Here is an 18,860-nt window from a genome sequence, read left to right as displayed (position 1 = left end):
ATTATTATTATTATTATTATTATTATAGTAGTAGTAGTAGTAGTAGTGGTGGTGGTGGTGGTGGTGGTGGTGGTAGTGGTGGTGGTGGGGGGGGCCGCAGCGGAGACAGCAGCAACAGCAGTAGCCAGCAGCAGCAGTAGGAGTAGGAGTAGTAGGAGGAGGAGGAGGAGGAGGAGTAGGAGTAGTAGTAGGAGTAGCAGTAGCAGTAGCAGTAGCAGTAGCAGTGGCCAATCGTAATTCGGCAGCAGCAGGGCCCTTTTCAGCCTTGCTCTGAAGTCGCCCAACTCCCTCTGGAGTACATGAATCTGCCTTTCATATTCCTGCAAAGACTCGAGATGAATCACCTTGTACGAATCTGGATCAGCCATATCTAGAAGTAGAGTAGAATGTACGAGTAAGGAGGGACCTATTTATAAAGGACTGAATAATGAGTCTAGAATTACGTAACATTTGATCACTGATCAAATATTATGTAATTTCAGGCTCATTAACCTATCAATTCCTTTGAAGGTTGCGTTGAACAAGTTTCATTGAACAACGCTCGATAAAGTGAATTGTTCAACTGTTGGGACCACTGCTTGAGTGTGCATCAATATGTTCACCTAAAATAAACATAGCGACCCTCTATGTATCATTTAAGCCTTCTGAAGAAAGTATTTTGGAAGCCTTCTAAAGGCCTTTTACAATGCCATAACTTTGAAGGAAGTGTTCCTTATTGACGAGCTCAGAAAAGACCAAGAACTTTATATTAACCTAAAAAATAGCAACGATAATCTTTAATATCGAATCGGCAAACTGGAGGCAAACTTGAAAATTATCGGGATTCATATAGTACAGGAAGCATCTGATCTTCTCCAAGATATGTTGAAAGCATGCTAAGGCAAGAAAACACAATCATTTATATCCATATGGCTAAGGATGTAATGATACTCAATCTGTCTTGCATTCTTGTTTGTGGTTTCGATCAGGTCAATAACAGTAGATTGGGGATGCAGCATGCAGTAAGTAATTCTTCTGGAAACATATAGTTTTTTTTGTGATGGAAGAGTCTAATATACTGTTGTAATAGATCAAGAGTAACAATTGACATTGAAGATCTTTGATCAAGGAGAAGGAATTAGAGTAGTAGTAAATTTAGTTTATGCTAAGTATACAAATCAGGGAAGGATGGCATTGTGGGAATCTCTAGTTGATATAACTCAATCAATAAATGAACTATGGATGGTTAGGGGAGATTTCAATTTAGTAACTAGCAATGAAGAAAATCTTGGAGGTTTACCTGTTACAGTAGCAGATACAGTTTATTTTAATCACTGTATAAGTGTTTGTAATTTAGAAGATCCAGGTTTTAAAGGGAGTAAGTTTACATGGTGGAATGGGAGAGTGGATGAAGCTTGCATATTTGAGAGACTGGATAAAGCATTATGGAATAAAAATCTACAAAATTTATTCCAGGTACTAGAAGTAGAACTTTTGCCTAGAAGTGGGTCGGATCATACTCTTTTGCTATTGCAGATGTATAATTAACAGGAAAAGATCATTAAATCTTTTAGATTTTTGAACTTTTGGCTGGAAGATGAGACTTGCTTGGAGGTAATTAGGAAGAATTGGATAACAGAAGTGCAGGGTAACCTATTTATCATGTTTCATCATAAGCCGAAGAAGACTAAGAAAGCATTGACTCAGTGGAGTAAAGAGAGATTTGGTAATATTTTTCAAGAAATTGCAACTCTTGAGGATTTTATTAAAGTCTTGGAGGTCCAATTTGAACGGAATCCATCTAGAGAGAATAGAACTAAATTGTTCAAAGCCCAGGCAGAGCTGAATATGCAACTCAGAAGAGAAGAGGATTTCTGGAAACAAAAATCAGGATTTGAGTGGTTAAGGATGGGGAGAGGAACACTAAATTTTTCCATACTATTGTAAGAGGGAGAAGAAACAGGCTGAAGGTTAGTTAAATTCAAAATGAAGAAGGGTAGGGGATGGATAATTGGCAGATATTTCAGATGCTGCTCTCAGATTCTTTGAGAAGCAGTTTACTAAAGGGCAGCAATGTGAAGACTTCTCTATACTAGAGGAAATACTGGAGTTAATTGATTCTAATCAGAATGAGGAGTTGATTTCATATCCAACAATGTAGGAAGTCAAAGAAGTTGTAATGGGGCTTAACAGAAATAGTGCAGGAGGACCAGATGGTATGACTGGAGTTTTATATCAAGATTCTTGGGAAATTATTAAGAATGACATTTATGAAATGTAAAGACTTTTTTGGTAGATATGAACTACCCAAGTTTATTACCCACACAAATTTAGTAATGTTGCCAAAGAAGTTTGTCACGGCCCAACTTTTCAGGTCATGATGGCGCCTACCATAACCCACCAGTAGGCAAGCCAACCTGTAGTCCGGAATGGCTAGTAACGGAGTACTTAACAACATAAGAAAAAAATGCGGAATATATGAGATAAAGATCAATAAATAGATGAATCCCAAAACCTGGTGGTATCAGTACAAGTGCTTCTAAACATAATAAGAGTACAAAAGTGATATATCAAGGAGAAATACACTGATTCAACTTACCTCTGAATACAACTTAGAGGCTAGTCTAATACATAGGAGAGAGACAAGTAATACTCTGCACGTCAAGAGCTCACTCCAAGTCTCTGAATTAGGGCTACTCCACATGATGCACATATCAACGGCAATAACTCGTACTATGATCTGCAGGCTGCAGAGGTGTAGTATGAGTACCAAATGAATGGTACTCAGTAGGCAACTGCCAACTGAGATCCAAAGATAAAGTAAATATATACAACATATAAACAGAATGGAAACTACAACCAAGAGTCCATAAATCATGTAATAAGTCAATGAGAATAACAAGGGACAACTATCCTATTCATATCCAAGAGTCTAACATAATAAAACTAAGGAAGTATCAAGGTGAACTATCTTATTCCAGCTACATTCAATATATGCCAAAGCTATACCGTATATCCCAGGTCAATATACAGATAAAAAGCAAAAGAAAGATATATTGTAATATACAAGGCAAAGGTACGACTATACAATATGAACAACGAAGAAAGGGATATACGATAGTACCATGACTTCATATCACTAGATTTATATAATACATATAAACAGGAGGTTATCTCAAATATAACCTAGATTCTCATGTTCTCATTTTAAGACCTTATTATAATACTATCAGGATTCAATACCAACATACTCAAGATTTCTAATCCATATGGCTAGACGTAGAATAATTGTGCATAGTAATATAATCATAAGATAGCAAAGGTCGAAGACATACCTCAATCCCAATACCAGATCCATGAGCAATCTTTCATAAGCTAGCCATAATAATGATCATAACCATGATAATAACAATATCAATAACATCGTAAATAACCAGCTACTCCAGACAACCAAATACCTAGCCGAGCCTATGTGTACCCCCACCGCCCCAGACTCAGAAGGTTCAATCAACAAACAATAATACAAGACATATTATTTACCCATATTTATGCAACCGTCCTATACCGACTGATAGACATAGGTGCATACTGGTGATAGGTGATGCACATGCAGGAATGAATGCAAAATATACCATCAATATCACAAAGCATCATAACTATCCTCATCAGGACCATCATCATCTTCATCAACCTCCGGCCTCACCGGGTATCAATATCATCTCAATAGTATCCTCCGGACTTGAACTGGGTATCAATATTATCACAATATTCTCCGGCCCTGCCGGGTATCAATATCATCTTAATAGTATCCTCCGGACTCAAATCGGGTATCAATATCATCATAATATCCTCTAGCCTTGCCGGGTATCAATATCATCTTAATAGTATCCTTCGGACTTGAACCGGATATCAATATCATCATAATATCCTCCGGCCTTTACGAGTATCAATATCATCTCAATAGTATCCTCCGGACTCGAACTGGGTATCAATATCATCATAATATCCTCCGGCCTTGCCGGGTATCAATGTATCATCATAACTCTCGACACATAAATATAGGCATATAATAGGTGCACAGACGCAAGCTGATATACTCATAACCGTAAAGATATCTATCTTATCAATACATCCTAATTACTCATTATTAGCTAACCAACATTTATTATTATTAAACCGCTAGTTCGCTAGTCATGACATAACCTCTAGTTATTAGCCTAAACATTATCCTTCACGTAATCCTTATTCACAAGATAACAACTAACCACTATTCATTTAATAGTCAATGTCTAACATCTAGTCTAGGTTCATCATTAGACCAAAATCGTCATTTATCCACCATTCATTATTATCAACTATTCATCCTATTTTTGTTAATCATTACTAGACAACACATTACTACTTGTCGCCTAACCATCTTTTATTAAATGACATCATTCATTAACTGGCCATCATTAGCTACCATGTTCCAACTAAGCAAGATTCATTAACTAATACATTAGCTTTCTAGCCATCAAGTGCAATAGTTAACTAATAGACAACTAGTTACCACATAGCTTAACCATCTAACAAGAAGAAAAACCATAAGATCATATTTCGGCTATAATCACATCATTTATCATGGTAAATAATCATGAACGTACCAAACCTATGCATACCATCACCAGTATTCAATCAATGGAATAATAAGCATCATACCGCATCTTCCTCCATCCCATACAGGAGAGATGTGTATACAAATATATACATATTCATATTCATAAATTGCAAACACATCATTCACAATGATGAACACTTCTTAGATATTTAATCAGTACCATAACATGACCCTTGGCCCATTAATTTATCTGAAATAATCACAACATCATAATCATGGCCTTAGGCCCATATATATATTCGGGACTTATATCAATAATCATATTTATAAACCGTAGCATATTTATAATCATCTCACATATAGAAGGTATCTCACATCTAGGAGGCATAATATCAATAAGTATATCACCTCTATTAGACATCTCATATCTATAGGTTATGCATCATGACCAAGAGAAAAATCATCTCTATAAGCACAATAATCATAACTAAGAGGAAAATCATCTCTATGGGCCAAATATCATAACTAAGAGGAAAATGCATCTCTATAGGCAAAATATCATAATTAAGAGAAAAATAAAAGTGGGGAGGAATTAAGATCGAAATCCCAGTATGAGACTGTCAAAACTATGAGTATTGATAAATTTTAAGTTGCGATGCTGATAGACAACCCTACAGAACTAACTGGTGATCTTGTACTTAAATGTCAATTGGGGAAACCTTTTGATGACTTTAGAAATATTATAAAAAATGAAAACATAGACGAACTTTTTAAGAAGAGCTTCTTTGGATGCTTTCTTCAGCTGTCAGAGAACCATACTGCCCACTTCTAAATGAGCATGGTATATGGTCTTATCAAGCATAGGATCAATGCATGGGGGATGATAAAGATTAGAAGGAGGGGTCAAAAAGATGGATGAAATTTGGATCAACTACTGTGGCATGCCAGTTTATTTTGGCTTGAAAGAGTTTGCCATAGTGACAGGCTTGAGATGCGATCGTCCAGAAGAACCTCTTATCAAGGAAACACCCCACAAAAAGTTCAAGGAAAGCAGGACAGCCAAACCACCACCATCAAATAGAGGGAAGGCATTGTCGAGGCAACCACCCACTAAAACCAACAAACGCAAGGAAAAAATAAATGGGTTGTCAGACATTGCTGGACGTAGCTACAAAACAGAAGATTTGATAGAAGATCTCAAGGATAAAACCATACCAAAGCAGTATAGGGAATAATTCTGCTTAGTTTGTTTGCCCATTCCGTTATATTGGCAAGAGACATCAAGAAAATCATAGAAGATGATTTATTGGTGCTTGCTGAGGATTTTAAGAAATTCAACGTTTATCCCTGGGGATATGAAAGCTACAACTTGACTGTCAAATATTCACTGACAAAGCTATCCCTAAATACGATCACATTATACGACTTTCCTTGGGCTTTCATGGTAAATTTAATCACTATTTGTTTACTCATCCATTATTTTATATAGAATAATTATTATGATTTTTTTTGCTTGCTTTCTATTTACATATTTTAGGCTTGGGCATTTGAATTCATTCCTCTCCTCTAAAAGTAGGTCAAGGATTACCCGATTGAGGTTTCCCATCCAGGGATCCTTAGGTGGTTGGCTGCAAAGAACAGCACAAGAATTAAGGAGGTTGATCTCTTTAACCCTCCAGATGATGCAGTATGTCTTCTTTCAAATAAAATAATTAGACTCAAAGAAAGAAATTGAAATAGATGTGCCATCTGTTACGGTAGATGGGTCGTCTATTGCAACAGATTAACCATCTAATATAATCGGTGCAATAGATAGGTAATCTGTTGTGACAGATGATCCATATTTCACAACAAATAAACCATCTACTGCTCTAGTTCTCTAAACCCGACTCAACAGATTACCCATCTACCAAAAATTATGCAACAAATGGATAATCCGATTCAATATATTGCTAATCTATTACGATATACAGATCAGCTGTTGTAATAGATAAATTATCTATTGCATAAGTTGACTGTGTTAACATGTAACCCAACTGACTGTAAATTATTATTATATGATTTAAATATATCTGTCTTTTATGTATAGGTTATGCATCCTTGGATCGTGCCTACTGAGCAAAAGTTGAGGATGACTTCTTTTACTACTCTAGGTCTTATTGATACAATAGCAGACCCAACAGTGAAGTTAATAAAAAAGAAATTGGCTAGAGAAACAACCATAAAAAGACTAGTTAGGCAAGGTCAACCTAATGTTGAAGCTCTTCATGACCACTACTGCAACGGATTTGGGTGTTTCTTCTAGGGTGTGGCTGGTGGAGTTTTTTATGTTGGTGGCAGCCATCCTGATGCTGATACTGCTTCCAGTCGTGATGATGAGCATATTTATGCTCAAAAAAGTAAATACATTTGAAATCACCTCTTACACAGGTCCCTCTCACCCTTACACTGGTCTCTCTTACCCTTACAGTGGTCCCTCTCACCCCTTTTCACCCTCATGTTCTCATTGCAAATGCAAAGTGTGCAAGGACAGATAGGATAAACTCCTTGAAAAACTAGAGGCTATCACTGAAGTTGCCAAGAAATTAAAATCCAAGAGGGGCGTCATACCATCCAAGAAGGTGAGGGAGCCATACACTCCTATAATGGCAGATAGGAGAAAGAAAAGAAAAAATAATCAAATACTTTTCAGTCTGAAAATAAAAAAAATTATAACTCCTCCCTCTCCAAAAGTTGTTGAAGTTCAGGAGCCACTGAAGAAGGTGGACATATACGCGGCACTTGATGACAAAGAGAGGAAGGAACTATGAACGACCACGTATGCCAAGAAGAAGAAATCAGCACAAGAATACACCATGCATATGTTTGACGCCCAAGACTTTAAGAGTATGACAAATATACGTGAATGGTATGTGGAAAAGGTAAGTTTACTTTTAGAGTGAGTGGTATGTAGACAAGGTAAATTTACTTTTCCTAACCTAGTCTTCTAATCTACTCCATGAAGAAGAAGCTATACAATAGATGTATAATCTGTTGCAACATCTGGGTATTCTGGTGGAACTGGTGGTGGTTCTGTTGCAATAGATTAAATACTTGTTGCATAAGTTGCGTTAACTAGGTAATCTGTGAATAGATTCAGAAAATTTCTGCACTAGATGGACTATCTGGTGCATCTTTCCACTATGTTTTTCTTCTTTAAAATTACTAACCTATTTAAAAATTGTCTTCTTATATCACAGTATATTGATGAAATTCTCTGCCTCATGAGGGGCAAGTAATTAGCGTACCCGGATGCTTATGATGATGATGATAGGATAATAGACCTCAACTTCTATAATAATTTTAAGAATAGGTACAATGAGCTCACTAGGCTATCTAAAACTCCTGGTGGCCCGGGATGTGATTGGTTAGTTTCTACGTCTGAATGGGATGAAGATATGATTAACTATGTTAGAGGAAAGAGGCCATATCCATACGGCAAGAAATAGACCAAGGCAAAGAGAATTCTTGCAGTCATGAATGTGAAAGTCATATATTTTCTTTTTTTTGAGATACTTTTCAATAAGGGAAAGATTAAGGTTTATGACTGCAATGGTTCAGTAAACAGAAATACTGAAATACTAATACTGAATAACTAATAATTGTATGCCATGGTCAAGCAAGCCTGAAACTAAACTCTAAACTGAATATTGGGCTGAGGCTGTGGGAGCTATCATCTAACCGACATGTCCCAATAAGAGCTAGTTGGGGTCCAACCTGTGACCCCATTTTGAAGAGTGTCAGTACCTTTCCATGAGTATTGACAATGGTTATGTGGATCCACTGAAATGAAGTCGTGAAGAACTAAAGAGTAACCCTCTACTGGCAGGTGCTCTAGTGAGATATATGTCAACCGTCAACTGGTAGGTTAATATCTCTAACCTACACTAGCTACATAGTTTTAGAACGTAAGCACTGCTACTAAAGTTCATACCCCCAACTGGTAGGCGAGCCCTCATCCCTGGGTTCACTCGGTGCTAAATCCTATTCCCAACTAAACTGACTCGGAATACTGAACTGATCTAAACTTGACTGATAGGATAACTGACTGAACTAATAATACACATATATACCTGAAAACCATTCTGAAGGTATTAAAACTAAGTAAACAACTAAATTTTGGGTATTCATAATCCCCAAGACTCAATAACATTAACAGTAAAAAGCATACCAAAGTTTCAAAAACATAATAAGAAGTTATTGGTCAAAATTCATCTCTTAGACATTTCATCAAACACTTGAAATTTATAAACTTGGGCATGGAAATGATTGAAACATGTGGGAATAACATAATCATAACACTAAAACCATACATTAGGGGATTTAACATGGAATTTCATGCTTCAGACATGTAAAGGCTACTTTTCAACTAAAACCACTTGTAAACATCATGCATAATTGAAATTCCCAAAAGCTTCATAAAATTAACTCATTGTAAACATGTGAATTCATAATTTAGAACACAAAAATAGGTACTTGGACTCCATGGATAAAAAGGGCGCATGGATGAACATTTAACATACCTTAAGTCTTTAATCTTGGAAGAGAATTAACGTTCTTGATCGTTCTTGGGTGGTGAATCTCAAATTCTTGAGTTTTATTAAAGAAATAATGGTTGAACTAGATGAACTTGGGTGATGGATAGGGTTTATTTTTAAAAAAATTGTGGAAATAGGGCATATAATTCCTTAACTGATGATAAATCCCATGTTTTTACGAATTAGGACCATGGGAAAATACCTGACTGTCCCTGGGAAATTTAAATTCGTAACTGGAATGCCTATTGAGCCCTCATCATAATGTGCCAAGGCCTACATCTCTATTCCCCCGTGACGCATCCCAATCGCGGTGACTTATTATTTTGGAAATCCAAACGTGGTCCAAACCTCGTCCAAAAAATCTGAAACTTACCCAACACATGCTCCTTACACCCCTAATCATGAAACAACTCAAAAACTTATGTCTCGGGGTCGGGAAGGTCACTTTAAAAGTCATCAAAGTTAAGAGGCCAAAATAAAACTAAGTCTCCAACACTTAGCTAAATTTTCAAGTTCTAAGCCGCTTGTACATGCACTATGGGTTGAATTGAGCTAAGACAAATACGGGGTATTACAGTGTCAGAGTTGCTCCCCAGCTTTTTAAGGCAGAGTAAACTGATGGATCATTTGCCAGCAGATGTGTTGAAGAAGAAATCATGGGATTTTAAAGGCCGAAATAAGGACATGGACCTTCAAAAAAATAAAATTGATGTCGCGTGCGGGTTGTACGTGCTTGGATTCATCGAATGTTTGCTGACTGACACAGAAATGGCCTGTCTATGTGACGCTATTGTGGAAAAAATGCAAGAGGTCTGGGCTTATGGGGTACTAACTAGATGCTTGGAGCCTATGTATAAAGAAGATGTACAAAGACAAACACCATAACAATTTTATATTCCAAGCCACTTCACTTTACATGTAGTGGCAATATTTTATGTTTAACGAAAGTTGAATTTTTTATAATGCAACAGATTGTCTATCTGTGGTAACAGATATATATCTATTGTGAAAGATTGATTATCTGTTGTAATGGGTTGGTCATTTATTGCATTAGACAGATATTTCTCAGTCTATCTGTGGCAACAGATATACAATCTATTACAATAAATAGTCTAACTGTTACAACTAATAGGTAATCTATTGGAACAAATCAAAATAGTAGGAAGACCTGTTTGATAATTTCCAACAGATGACCTATATATTGCAACATACATCTAAATTTATTTTATAATTTCCAACAGATATGTCATCTGTTGCAACAGATTTATTATCTGTTGCGATATTTGAATCTAGTATTTCATTTCAATTAATAAGTTTAAAAATAAGGATTAAATTATATTCATAGACAACATAAAATAAATCGAATCCTTCAAAAATTACATGAAATAACTCAACAAATAAATAAAATATAAAAAAATTATTATGGGTACAAATGATTTACTCTACAAATAAATCAATAATTTAACCTGTGGTGACAACAATTCCCAAGAAGAGGTTATTACTTTGACAGACTCAAGCTATAAAGATTTACTCAATATGGATAAGTTGTTCTTCATCCGGTGCTATGGAATTCGACTTTGGTCATCGTGGATCTTTAATGTCACTTGCATACGATTTTTGTGCTTTCACTTCTCCGTATTTTTATAAAAGAGCAGCATATCTTTTGCGGAGTAATTTGGCATCAAGTATATCATTTCTTACATGTAATCCATTGCTCAAATACTCGGCGTAAGTTGCAACAAAAAGGCCACAATCCCTGCGTTTTAAAAAAAATAGATAATCCATATCTTGCAATTAATGTAAGCATTGTGAAATTTATAAAATGAAACTAAATCATGATACTTACAGGATACCAATAGGTTGTTGAGCAATTCCTTCAACACATTCTACATCAAATGGATTACCATTTTATCCCGATATACTTCAATCATTGACCAATCAGTATGAACCTTTTAGTCCAAAAAGCCAATTATATTAAGGTAAGTAGGCAATATTTTAGCCAGATTTTAGATCACAAACGACATCCCAGAACGTGTCCTCCACGACATTGAGTCATAAACTCGGATGCGCCTCTATTTTAGAACAACGACAGTCAACACCCAATGGAATTTATCACCACAATTGATTGGGATGTACACCTCGTCGACCAAATACCAAGGTAAGCGAACTGGAATGCTAAAACCTTTGATGATGTTGAGTAAGCATTCCTCATTTCGGAAAACTTTCGAATGTTGTTGAAAAAACCTATTGTAGGCATTATTGATGTGAACTTTGTACAAATAATTGTCTGTCGTTAATCTGTATTGTTCTTGTGTTTGTAACTTGGCCTTCTTTCGGAGGTAGTAAAAAATGACATCAATGTGCTGCACTTATTATTAAATATTTTAGATTACGTGACAGTATCATTAACACACATATGCAATTAAATAAAGTATTAAGTAATAGTAATATGTATGGCATTTAAACCTCATCATTCCAGCAAGTTTGGGGCTATGATATCAAATAGAACCAATCCTTCATTCCAAGATGTGCAATAATAAAGTCGAACATAAAGAAACTAAGACTCGATTCATTCACTTTGTAGTGTTCATCATTTTGTTTACTACATAATTTATATGTGTTAATGTCATATTTTTACAACAAAAATTGTATAAATCAATATCTTTAAAAATAATTTATGTACCTGCCGGATGATGCTTTAGCAGTCCATCAGAAATCCATTCTGAATAGTCGTTGATCAACTTTGTTAGTTTTTTTGAAGCCTCGTATGAGATGTTGAACCCTTCAAATGGGTAATTCTTTCATTCTCCCAAACTGACAGGCTTAACTTTTTCTTCTTCCATGGAAGCAGTTGAAGGATTATCAACTGTGATATTATGTTGTTCAGCAATAGCTTCTCTGTGACATCCACCTGGAAAGCTAGAATTATCAATGTTAATCACACATATACAGCAGATTATCTATCTGTTGCATCAGATGGATCATCTATTTGGGCAAATTCGAACAGGTAAAATAGAGTTGTATGATAATTTTGAACAGATAACCGATCTGTTGTATATATGACTCATCTGTTAGAACAAATTAAAATAGTACGAGGACCTATTTGATTTGCTGAAACAGATGGATATATGTTGCAATAGATAACACATCTGATGCAACAGGTTAGACGACAGTTGCAACAGATGTATATATCTGCTTGATAATTTTCAGCAGATGTATCATCTGTTCAAATAGTTATGTGTCTGTTTGTTTGTTAGAACAGATGATATACATTCACCTTCTTCAACTTATGTTGCTCTCTTATGGCCCTTGTACATTGACCAAAGGTACAAGACAAAGACAGAGGAGTTATAATTTTGCTTTTTTAGATGTTTGATGATGCCTTAAAAATTTTTTTTCTTCTCCTCTTAGCCACCTTGATCTCTAGTGGAGTGTATGGATATGAAATCCTTTTTAATGGAATGACACCTCTCTTAGATATCATTTTCTTTACAGAAGAAGTTAATGAATTAATATCATTAATCACTCCATCATGTTTTGCCTTGTAGTCTTGACACTTGCATGCCGAACATTCGCTAGAAGTGAAAAAATCTATATAGCTAGTATGTTCATAATCATAATGGTTTGTTGTTTCAAAAACTATAAGAAGAGAATTATTAGCCCCAACAGCACATCACTACCACTACTACTACTATCATTAACAACAATAAGTCCACCCTCTAAAATTATTTTTCTTGTGATGGTTGTTGCTTCAAATAATTCTTTCTTTATTCTATCAATGATCTTAGGATCCGATAAAGTTTGCACAAACCGTAAAGTAAGAAAAAATGTCATCTTCAACTCTTGATTGGTCGAAACAAGCCACGAATGGACAATATAAAATAAACCAGTACATATATTAGAATGACGATGAAATAATTTTAAAAAATCATTAGTTAAAATAAAAACTTAATTAGAAAAATATTTATAGCCTCCTTGAGGGGGTTGAAGAGATCAAGAAATTTTGCATTTTTATTAGTTTTGGCTGACAGCCATCTCAGGATTCTTGGACAGAAAACTTCTTTCTGGTAGTTCACTTGCTGTCTCAAATAAGGAATGGCTTCAAATATCCAAGCCTATAAAATAACGGCAATAAATCAAAAGCATCATTGAATAAAAAAATGAATCATCTCATAATAAAAGAAATATTTACCATGAAAGCCCATGAAAAGCCATATAAGTTAAGTCAATAAATATTTGACAGTCATTTTAAAGCTTTCATAACCCCGAGTATAGCTGTTAAATACCTCAAGATCCTCGGAGAGCTTTATCAAACCAAGTGGTATGTTGTAGTTAACGTTTCTCACCCAAAGAATACTATGTACAAACCAAACCAAGCACAATGATTGCTTGTGCTTCATTGAAAGTCTTTTACCTTTCAACGCTTCTATCAAATTAATGTTTTTAAAGCTTGGACCAATAAGGGATACCAAGTCATCACAATCACACGACTTGCCTTTGCCTTTTTGGGGTGTGCGGGGTGTTTTTTTGGGGTTAGAATAGGTATAACTTGAGAAGAATAAGGAGGATAATATTTTAATCTAGTAACTATGGCAAACTCTCTCTAACCAAAACAAACAGGCCTGCCACAATAATTTATCCACGCCTCATCCATCTTATCTTTGTTTTCATACATAAACCTACGCTTGAGAAGATCATATACCATTTTTATTTGGAAACAGGCATTGTTGTCCTCTGGCAAATCAAGGTATTGCCCAAAGCAGCTGTCCCTGAAATAAGCTTCCAAATTTTATTGTCAAAGTATTTTTCTAAAAGCGTCAAAAGATTTTTCCATGGCTGACTTAACCACGAAATCACCCGTTAAATCTGTCGCACCATCGCTCTGCATTCTCACAAGATAACTATCAATGCTGAAGGTTTTGATCAACTCTTCAGTGGAAGGGCTATTAGAATTTGGATCATCTCTTTTGAAATATTCCTCCTCCCCATGTTCATTATCTTCCATTTCTGATTGAGATAACGCTAGTAAAGTAAGCTTATAGAATGGTAGATGTAGCTTAGCTGCTTTACTTGGACTTGGTTTAGTTTTTTTTCTTTTGGGGGTCATATAATCTAAAAATAACAGGAACATAAAATAGATTATAATTGGTTAATGCATCATTAAAAAAGGATAACAGCATATCTGATATGTACAACAGTAAAATAACAGTTCCAACAGATCACACATCTATTGCACCAGGTAGGTTATCTGTTACAATGTATAACTAACCTGTTGCAATGGATGAGTAATTTGTTGCAATAATAAAAACAGATCGCTTATATGTTGAAATAGATGACTGGTTTGTTACACCGGGTATATTACCTGTTGTAATATATAACCAACCTGTTGCAACGGATGAGTAATCCGTTAGAAATAATAAAAAAAGGTCACTCATCTATTGAAATAGATCACTCATCTATTACACCGAGTAGGTTATTTGTTGCAACATATAACCAACCTGTTACAATGAATGAGCAATTTATTAGAAACAGTAAAAATAGATCATTCATCTGTTGCACCAGGTAGGTTATCTATTGCAACATATAACCAACCTATTGCAACAAATGAGAAATCTGTTGAAAATAATAAAAACAAATCACTCATCTGTTGTCAAATAAGTTATCTGTTGTATCAACTGTCAATATTGTTTAGGTTTCTTCTAAACAAAAGAGTCGGTTGTCGCAACAGATGAATAATCTGTTAGATTGTTCATCTGTTGCATCAGATGGTTCATCTTTTTCATTAAATAGTTCATCTGTTGCATCAGATAATTCATCTGTTATAGAAAAAAAAAGTACCAGAATTTTGTTTAATAAAACAACAGCACTATCACTGTTTAATAACAAATACACCATTTTTATCAACAAAAATAATAATTCAACTCAGTAACACCAACACAACACACACACTAAGAATATCAACGGTGTCCAAAAATCACGAACATTGTTGTTTTGTGTTTGTACAAACACAAACAACAAAAATTAAACTTCAAAAAACTCAACAGACACCAACAAATTGAATCAGCAGTTCGACAACAAGAACTACAATAACAATAAAAAAATTATATTTTACACCAAAAAGAGTAGAGAAGAAATGTCAGAAATTAGGGTTTTCTTCGATCCACATTTCAAATTTAAGCAAGAAATATTGAAATTGTTAACCAATACTAGAAGAGAAGTTGGCTTAAGTTCTGATTTTTCTTCATATCTAAAAATACATAATTTTTTACCTGTGAAAGAAGAAATGAGACGACAAAGAACTCGAAGTTATTGTTGTCGGAGAACACTGTTGTCGCGTCTGACGGTTGAAAGTCGAAAAGAAACTCGCCCAACTATTTTTTATCGGAGATTGAAGTTGCAGGGAATTGAAGGGAGAAATTTTACAGAACTGTTGGTTGGGAGAGAGAGAGAGGAGAGAAACGGTTGATGATTTAGAGAGGAGAGGGGTGTGGGTTGATTTGTATTTTTGGAAGTGGGTTGATTTATATTTTTGAAAAGATTAGAAAGTTTTGAAAATATTAATCAAGTCCACAATTAACTTAATCAAGTTTCCTAATTATGTTTGACCATTTAAGTTGATCAATGTCACAAATTCTTTATTCAAGACTTAAATGACACATTTCCTTCAATTTTCTCATGTTAGTCCTACTAAAAAGGAAACATAGAAAGAAGATGAAAAAAAGGTAAAGGAAAGAAGAATAGCCAAAAGATATATATTTATTTGTTTTGTACTTTTTTTTTCTTTTACATATCTTCTCTGTTGTTCTTTATTTTTTTTTGGTCCGAAAAAAAAATTAGAAAAAAATATTCAAATATGAATATATTAAATATCTCTTTTTCAATGACTATCTTATTTAAAGACATTATTGTGTTTAATATTAAGAAATTCATTGTTTTTATTTTTCTAAAAGAAAAAAAAAGACTAACTTATTAAGAAATGCTTACCAAATTTACATAACAAGATTTTCTATTTATGGGACTTATGAGTATGGTGCTTGGGCTACTGAAATTATACCTATTGATAATTTGACATCATAAAAAATATTTTAATTTAACTAAACTCATAGAACTAATTTTACATACATCTAGGGGTGATCTATTTCATCTTTTCTATTTGCAAAAGTCTTTTTTCTCTCAAAATATTACAAGAAGGTTATATCATAAATTTATTATATATTATTTTTTATAATCGTGCAAAGCACGTGATAAAATTACTTGTTAAATGGTAGTAAAATCTAAGTCGCGAATTACGTTTCTTTAGGGATTTTTCAAGTGGTGGAAAAGTACCCATATTTGATGGTATGAGGTAAAGGTTGGTACTTTGTTTTACTCCCTATTCACTTTTTACTTTGTCGTTTCTCCGTAAGTGAGTTAATTTGAATCAGTAATTTTTAAAATTAAATTAATTTAATTTAATAATTTAGATTTTAAATTTAATGTTTAAGGTTAATAAATTTAATGTTTAAGGTCAATAGAAAATATTAATTTTTCTATCCTAATTTATACTACTATATATTTTTGTTTTTAGTCAGTCCCATTTCTGCATTTAACTAGAGGATCATGACCCGTGTCAGCACGGGCCCAACATTAAGATATTTTACTATGTATAGTAACTTAAATTGATATTAGTTTGAATTGTATGAATTATAACACATGAATACACAAAATATATTGACTACTTGGTAGTATTTTACAAGGAGCCAAGTCTTACAAGATAATTATGTATTCCCTTACTAAGCTGCCATAAATATTATTTGTTTTCATTTTCTCCTTCTTTTTTATTTGTCAACTTGTTCTTTGAAGTTAAACTAAATTAATATTTTAAATTCAAATTTTAAGTGTTTCAAAAATTATATAGAAAAAAAAAATTGTAGTTACCATCTTTCATATTAATTTAAACTATTTGACTTTCAGAACACGATAGAACATACTTATGTAGATATTTTATTGAACGTTGCTTTTGTATATGTTCCTTCCATTCAAATGTGGAGTCGTTTGTTAGAGTGTATAAAAATAATGCTGATAGAATGTATTAATAATGTTTGTATTAATAATACTTGTATTAGTAATATTGGTATTATTTATGCTAACATTATTTCTTATAGACTTTTTTATGTACATTGTATTGCATTAAAAATTATATTTTCAATTTGATATATTTAAATCAAAGTTTTAAGAAAATATCACTCATAAAATTTTGTAAAAAATGTTAATATACTGACACTTATAATTTTAATTTATCCTCTTGTATAATTTTTGAATAAAATTGAAAATAGAAATATTAAAATTAGTTACTTAATCCAAGAAAATGTGTTTGACCTGGTGTTAAAATAAGCATTGAAGCATATTATATTTTAATTTTAATGAGGGCAATTTAAATAAGCTGTAAATTATTATTTGATTTTATAAAAATAAAAAAATAACTTTTTTAAAGTGTTATCTCTATTATCATTTTCTATCGTATTTATTTAAAAATATTAATTTAACTTATTTTTATAAACTAAGTAAATATCGATAAATATATTTAAAACTGTATTCATTATCTAGTTCTAATATATAGAAGAACCATAAGAAGCTCCTCCGGGTCATCCTGCCAGCTTCTTGACCAATATTTTCGGTATTACATTTATTTTGTTCTTTAACAATGTTGTAACTGATTGATTCATATGTGTACCTTTTTCAATTTTGGACACAATATCCAGCCTTTTGTTTATAATTATGCAGGTGGGCCCATCTTCTTTCCATTTCATGTTTTTTATTTGTCTTTCTTTGTATTATAGCACATATGGACCCACCTTTTAATTTTTAGATGTAAATTTCTTTAATCTTTATCTCTGCCTGCAACTTTTAAAGTTTCGTTCATTTTAAACTTTTTCTATTTAAGACTTTAAATCCTTCACCTGAATTCTTTGAAACGCTAATTAGTTTATTCGTAATATTTATTCATAAAACATAATTAATTAGAAGTGAAATGAAAAAAATACAATTTAACAATAAAGTGCAATAATTAACAACATGAAATTGTTTTTTTTTTTTTAAATATAAATCGTTAAAATTTTATCAATTCCACGTAAATTGGGATAGAGTGAATAGTATATATTATTTGAAACTTAAGTAGAGGTATTATAAATCATAATAATTAAGTACTATATAACAAATTTAATTGACTCTCCAAAAAATTCATCAATACTACATAAATTGAGATAGAGTAACATATATCATCTAAAATAACATAAAAAGTATTCTAAATTACAATAATTAATAACTTAAAATATTAAAAATTATAAAAATAATTAATTGAATCTCAAAATTTCATCGATGTCACATACATTAGAGCAAAAAATATAAACATATGTTGGGCCCGTGCTAGCACAGTCATCAGTATCTAGTGTATAAAGAAATAAGAAAGAAACTATTTTATGAAAGAAGAAAATATAAATAAAAAAAAAATATATATATATATATATATATAACATTAAAAAGAGAGAAGAATAAAAGAAGAACACTCTTTTTTGGAGTAAAATTTGATGTAGCTAGGGTGGAGTTGGTTTGCTTCAAATTTGGAGGAACTTCAATTTTGAAGCAAAAAATGAAGATAGGATTGGACACGTGCACGTGATTTTTAGTCACACAAACACATATTATTTATTTTAGATCATAAATTTTAA

The 18,860-nt window shown here is 33.2% G+C and overlaps 1 protein-coding gene across 1 annotated transcript; it reads left to right on the top strand.

Moving 5' to 3' along the window:
• Window positions 1-1,167: 1,167 nt before the first annotated feature.
• On the top strand, window positions 1,168-2,140 carry LOC124887126. The gene is made up of 3 exons (XM_047396310.1): window positions 1,168-1,455; window positions 1,531-1,922; window positions 2,020-2,140. The coding sequence occupies exons 1-3, from the start codon at window positions 1,168-1,170 to the stop codon at window positions 2,138-2,140; spliced, it is 801 nt and encodes a 266-aa protein (XP_047252266.1).
• The last annotated feature ends 16,720 nt before the right edge of the window (window positions 2,141-18,860 follow it).

This window comes from Capsicum annuum, chromosome 9 (genome assembly GCF_002878395.1).
Source record: "Capsicum annuum cultivar UCD-10X-F1 chromosome 9, UCD10Xv1.1, whole genome shotgun sequence".
Lineage (NCBI taxonomy): Eukaryota > Viridiplantae > Streptophyta > Magnoliopsida > Solanales > Solanaceae > Capsicum > Capsicum annuum.
The sequence above is the reverse complement of the archived record's forward strand: the minus strand, read 5'-3'. Positions and strand labels throughout refer to the sequence as shown.

Coding starts and splice junctions, on each gene's coding strand:
- LOC124887126 (XM_047396310.1), top strand. CDS start 1,168: ATGGCATTGTGGGAATCTCTAGTTGATATAACTCAATCAATAAATGAA. Junction 1,456..1,530: donor ATCTACAAAATTTATTCCAG/GTACTAGAAGTA, acceptor TATAATTAACAG/GAAAAGATCATTAAATCTTT. Junction 1,923..2,019: donor CTAAATTTTTCCATACTATT/GTAAGAGGGAGA, acceptor TGCTGCTCTCAG/ATTCTTTGAGAAGCAGTTTA.